The 4832-nt window shown below is 33.4% G+C and overlaps 1 protein-coding gene across 1 annotated transcript; it reads right to left on the reverse strand.

Annotated features, from left to right (window-relative positions):
- Nucleotides 1-1036: 1036 nt before the first annotated feature.
- On the reverse strand, nucleotides 1037-2297 carry LOC112723095 (uncharacterized). Its single transcript, XM_025774337.2, has 2 exons — nucleotides 1862-2297; nucleotides 1037-1649 (listed from the first exon to the last, which is right to left on the reverse strand). Exons 1-2 carry the CDS (start codon nucleotides 2134-2136, stop codon nucleotides 1460-1462), a joined length of 465 nt encoding a protein of 154 aa, XP_025630122.1. The 5' UTR covers nucleotides 2137-2297; the 3' UTR covers nucleotides 1037-1459.
- Nucleotides 2298-4832: the final 2535 nt, after the last annotated feature.

Consider the following 4832-nt stretch of genomic DNA (forward strand, 5'->3'; position numbering starts at 1 on the left):
TATTATATAATTAGTTTAAGTTCAAGAAGGTTATTGCATGGAGATCAGACTCTCTCGTGCAAATTGCATGACCAGATTAGATATAAATTTTTATAATTAATTTATCCATCAGCTTTATAACATGAACTCAATGATGATGAGGATGTCCATATATACATGATCAAGCCATATATACAATATAGATGCCCTGCTCATCCTAACTTGGAGATAATATTCAATTAATTCTCAAATTGAACTTAAAATTTTAATTAGTTGGAGACTTGGAGTTGAATCAAAATGTTCTATGTACACACATGTACCTTAGCAAGGGTTATAATTATATACTTATAATGGAAATTAAAAGTACCTTAGGAAGCTAATGGACAGACTGACCATGGCATTGCCAACTTGCTATTCGGGGTTAAGCATTGAAATTTGAAGCCAACAAATGAAATACACATATGCACCAATGTAATTTCAAATTTTAATTTCCACTTGGTCTTATTTTATAACTAGTGTGCATAAGAAGTTAATTATATGTGGAAATAAATCTTTTCAATTTTTTTAATAATTGAGAGAGTAAAAAATAATCTCTAATTTTTTGGTATTTTTTTAATATATTTTTTTGTTTTACTTATAAAATTAATAATAAAAAAAATCATATTTTACTCTTTTAATTATTAAAAAAAATTAAGATGATCTATTTTCTGCTATCCAATTAACATACTAGATTAGATCGTCATTAAATACTGAAACAATATGCATAAACTTCACATAGACAGTGTGCTATATGCTATGGCCCTGCCAAATGATGTGAATGAAGTATATTGATGAATGTGGTTATGCATTGTCATTTTGCTTAAAAACAAACACCGCCATTTGTTTGCCACAATCCCCAAGGCCATGCCACAGCTTCCAATCAACCACCATATACTATATTCTAAGTACCAATGTATCACCGTCCAATACCCACATACCTCTTAAGTAGTAACATTGGTGGTATGCAATAAATTATTAATTACTGTAACTATAACTAAACCACATTAAACAAATTAAATAAGCAAGCATAAGATACCATAAATAATTAACCTTAATTCCATCTATCACAAAAAAAAAAAACCCTCAAGTTCGGTTTCGGGTTCTGGGGAAGAAATTAAAGGGAAGCACTACTAGACGAGGCACAATAGAGAATGTGATATCTCCGTCTCACCTTTCACAGTTGTAATAATAATAAGTTGGATGCAAAAAAAAAAAGAAAAAGAAAAAAGAGTTGAAAGGACATTTTGGCCTCATACTAGGAAGCAAAAGGACAAGGGCCATGAAGTCATTAACCAAGGCAGAGCAAGGGCAAAACTGGCACAAAATAGAAAAAAGAAAAAATGACCCATTGTTCATTGTTGTTGCTTGTTTTCTCTCTAGTCTCTAATATTATTATTACTATTACTATTATTCCTTTGTTTTTTTCACCACGATCGTCATCTCAGTATGCAAAAGCGCCACCAGCACCATGCCGAGGAGGTTTGTTTGTGGTGGTTGCTCTGCGGTGATGATTATGAGGAGAGGTTGACGAAGAAGAAGAAGAGGAACAGTTGGATTTGGTAACAGCCTCTTCCTCGTCGATGAAAATCTGCTTGCACCTGCAATCTACGCTACAGAAAGCCCTGTCACCTCTGCATAAATATATTATTCATTCGTTAATAAACATTAAACAATATAATAAGCTTCAACCTTGTTTAATAATTAAAGATCTGAATATTTTTGTGAGAACAAGGAAAGAAGATAAAATCATACAAAGCACTATTTACAAGATCTAGGTTTGTACGGAATAGAAAGCAGAAACAGAAGAAAATAAAGATGAGAACGAAGTAACTAACTAACTCACTTGTACATGTAGATGTCATTGCCAGGCAAGAGCCTCTTCCTGCACAGAAAGCATTGTTCTAGAAAAGTAGTGGCTGTGGGTCCCTGAAACGCAAAAGAGTTCTGAGAAGAAGAAGAAGACGGAGAAAGGGAAGAAGAAGGAGTGTCGTTGTTTGTGGTGGTGGTGGTGGTGAGCATCATGGTGGTTTTATTAATGACTTGAGGAATCTGCTTCTTGGTGGTGCTACTACTACCAACACTTTTCTGCGCTTCCAACACTACACTCAGACCCACCATTTTTCATTCTATGTGTGAGAGAGAGTGTTGGTGGTAGTGGTGGTGAGTGGAAGATCCTATAGTAGGAGACCAAATTAGTTGAATAAATAGCAGAGAGGAATTGAGAAGAGGAAGAAGAAGAAGGAAGGGAATAGTACCATGAGAGGAGTGAGAGTGGGTCCCCTACAGCTATGGAGCAGTAACAAAGATTTTACTGTTTTTCCCATCCAACTGCCACGTACCCCCTACTTTTTAGCTTCCCTTTCATTATCCATTTTTTACTTTTTCATTTTCAGCCAAAAAATGAGCAAGCTTTTGTCCTTTTGTGTTTTATCCCTCCCAATTGAATTACTCTCTCGACTAATTAGTTCCAACTTAATTAAAGTGTAATAAATATGGTAGGGGTCTTCAACCCTCCTTTGACTCCAATATTCCAATTTCTTTTTTTTTTTAAGCTTAATATTTATCATTTTAACTAAATTGATATATGCATAAATTTGTGTTTGTCTTGTTGTGTAAATGTGTCAGCTGGTGGTAGCAACATTTTTGGCGGGGCTTGAGTGGTTCGTGTCCAGCCATCATGGATGCAATATACGAATGTTTATATGATGGTTGAGAGTTGAGAAGGGGGTGTGAATGGCATTTAACTTTTGTGAGAGCTTTTAGGTGAAGCACTGCATGGGTTGTATGACTGTGAACGTTTCAAGGGACACACTTTAGGGTTTGTCTTTTTCCCCACAATCACACTTTTCTACATACTCCCAAATCAGACCTAATCCTTTTCGTACTACCATATCGGACATGGTAAAACTATGACTACCCCATATATTATTACTTTCATACATACAATGCATCAATCTTTTCCTCCTCTAATTTCATGTCCACATGTATTGTAAAATTTACTGATTGATAGTACGGAAGCGAAGTAAGGCTATGCGTTCATGAAAAAGGCTTGGAATAATGGGTTGGTTTAAATTTGTATTTTGTTATTTATATTACTAGTCTAGCAAAATTTACAATTAATAAGAAAAAAGAAGGGGTTAGGTTTTTGTAATTTTATTTGTATATATATTGAGGTCAAATGCTGTGATTAATTAAGGCATACCAACAAATCAAATTGATAGACCAACTCCTCATATATTTTCACTCATCCCACCAACCATGGGTGATATGCTTATACTATTTTATTACTATTATCATCTTCGCTTCGTATTTGAAAAATGTGTGGGTTTTTTTCGTAAAAAAATATAATAAAATGTGTGCTTGTGCAGTAGTATAAATATAATAATGACAAAATAATTTTTATGTACGCATAATATAATTGTACAAGTATCATTAAACTAATTTTAAATATATATTTTATATTTTAATATATATCTTATATTAATGACTGATTTGATAATTAATTTTTAATACATGTAACATCTTATTATCCTAAATTTTATCTCTAACAGTAAAGTTAAAGATAACAAAATACTACGACAGTTCTAAAATTCATACCATATATATATATATATATATATATATATATATATATATATATATATATATATATATAAAAAGAAGTAGTAATATTAGAAGCCCTATAAAGGAATAAAAGCTCAAAATTGTATAAAGCAAAATTATAAAGTGCAAAGCGTTCATACACGATAACTAAACGTGTAGGCAAAATAAGAACAGCACATATAAATGTACAATCTTGCAATAAAACTCCAAGATATAAGGTAGTAGCTAATAGATAAACAAAGTAAATATATATGATATACAAAAGGAACTAGTCACGCTCGCAGAGTTTAGGCTGACTAGACAAGAAATACAACAAAATTTTATAAAAAGGCTTACTTCCTATCTCTCAAAGTTTAAAAGCAAAAGCCTCTAAAACATAAAGAATTAAACAAAAGATGAGAGAATAACTACCACAAAAGTAAAGCAGAATAAAACAAAAAAGAAGTTATCCTCAGCTCTGTCACCATGTCCGCAAATTCACTGAAGTGAGTTGCGACTTGCATCTGAAAAACAACAACATATGGTATGAGAACCGGAGGTTCTCAGTATAGTAACAGTGCTCAATAGATAAGATATAAGGTTTCAGGACGCCAAAGACAATCCCAAAACTTCACTTCGATACAGATATTCAAGCTTAAAATAAATAAATAACTTAAACCATAATCAGGGTAATTTAACTTAAGGGATTTCTAACTAAAACTATTCACTGTTGTCCCACAATTTTTACAAACATGTCCTCCATGCGATCCCATCGCCACCGCCTACCTAACCTCCTCAACACCAGATAATCACAGATAATGCAAGCAAGTAAAACACAAGTAATATACATGTACATCAAGTAATAAAACAACTAGCAAGTAGGCATGTGATATATTTAGGCATACTGAAGATAAGCAAAGCAAACAAACACATAGAAGATGCATATGATGAATGTCTGTCTTATTGGCTCGTGATATCACTTGTTGGTCCATAAATGATAACCTGACACATGTTTTCAGATGTAACTTTTCTGCCATGTCAGGGATATAGTACCCTGCACACTATTATGCACCCAGGGATATAGTGCCATGCACACTGTAGACCCATGGATATAGTGCCCGACACACTTGCATGCTTAACCCAAAGATATAGTGCCTGACACAGTCTTGCAGCAGAAAAAGTTATCAACCATAATTCAACCCACGGATATAGTGCCTTGTGAAACACCCTAC

This window comes from Arachis hypogaea, chromosome 11 (assembly GCF_003086295.3).
Source record: "Arachis hypogaea cultivar Tifrunner chromosome 11, arahy.Tifrunner.gnm2.J5K5, whole genome shotgun sequence".
Taxonomy (NCBI): Eukaryota; Viridiplantae; Streptophyta; class Magnoliopsida; order Fabales; family Fabaceae; genus Arachis; species Arachis hypogaea.

What these genes read in the sequence shown, in the direction of transcription:
- LOC112723095 (XM_025774337.2), bottom strand. Translation starts at nt 2,136, where the DNA reads ATGGTGGGTCTGAGTGTAGTGTTGGAAGCGCAGAAAAGTGTTGGTAGT. An exon ending in AATGACATCTACATGTACAA is followed by an intron (nt 1,650 to 1,861) that starts GTGAGTTAGTTA and finishes ATATTTATGCAG; the next exon opens with AGGTGACAGGGCTTTCTGTA.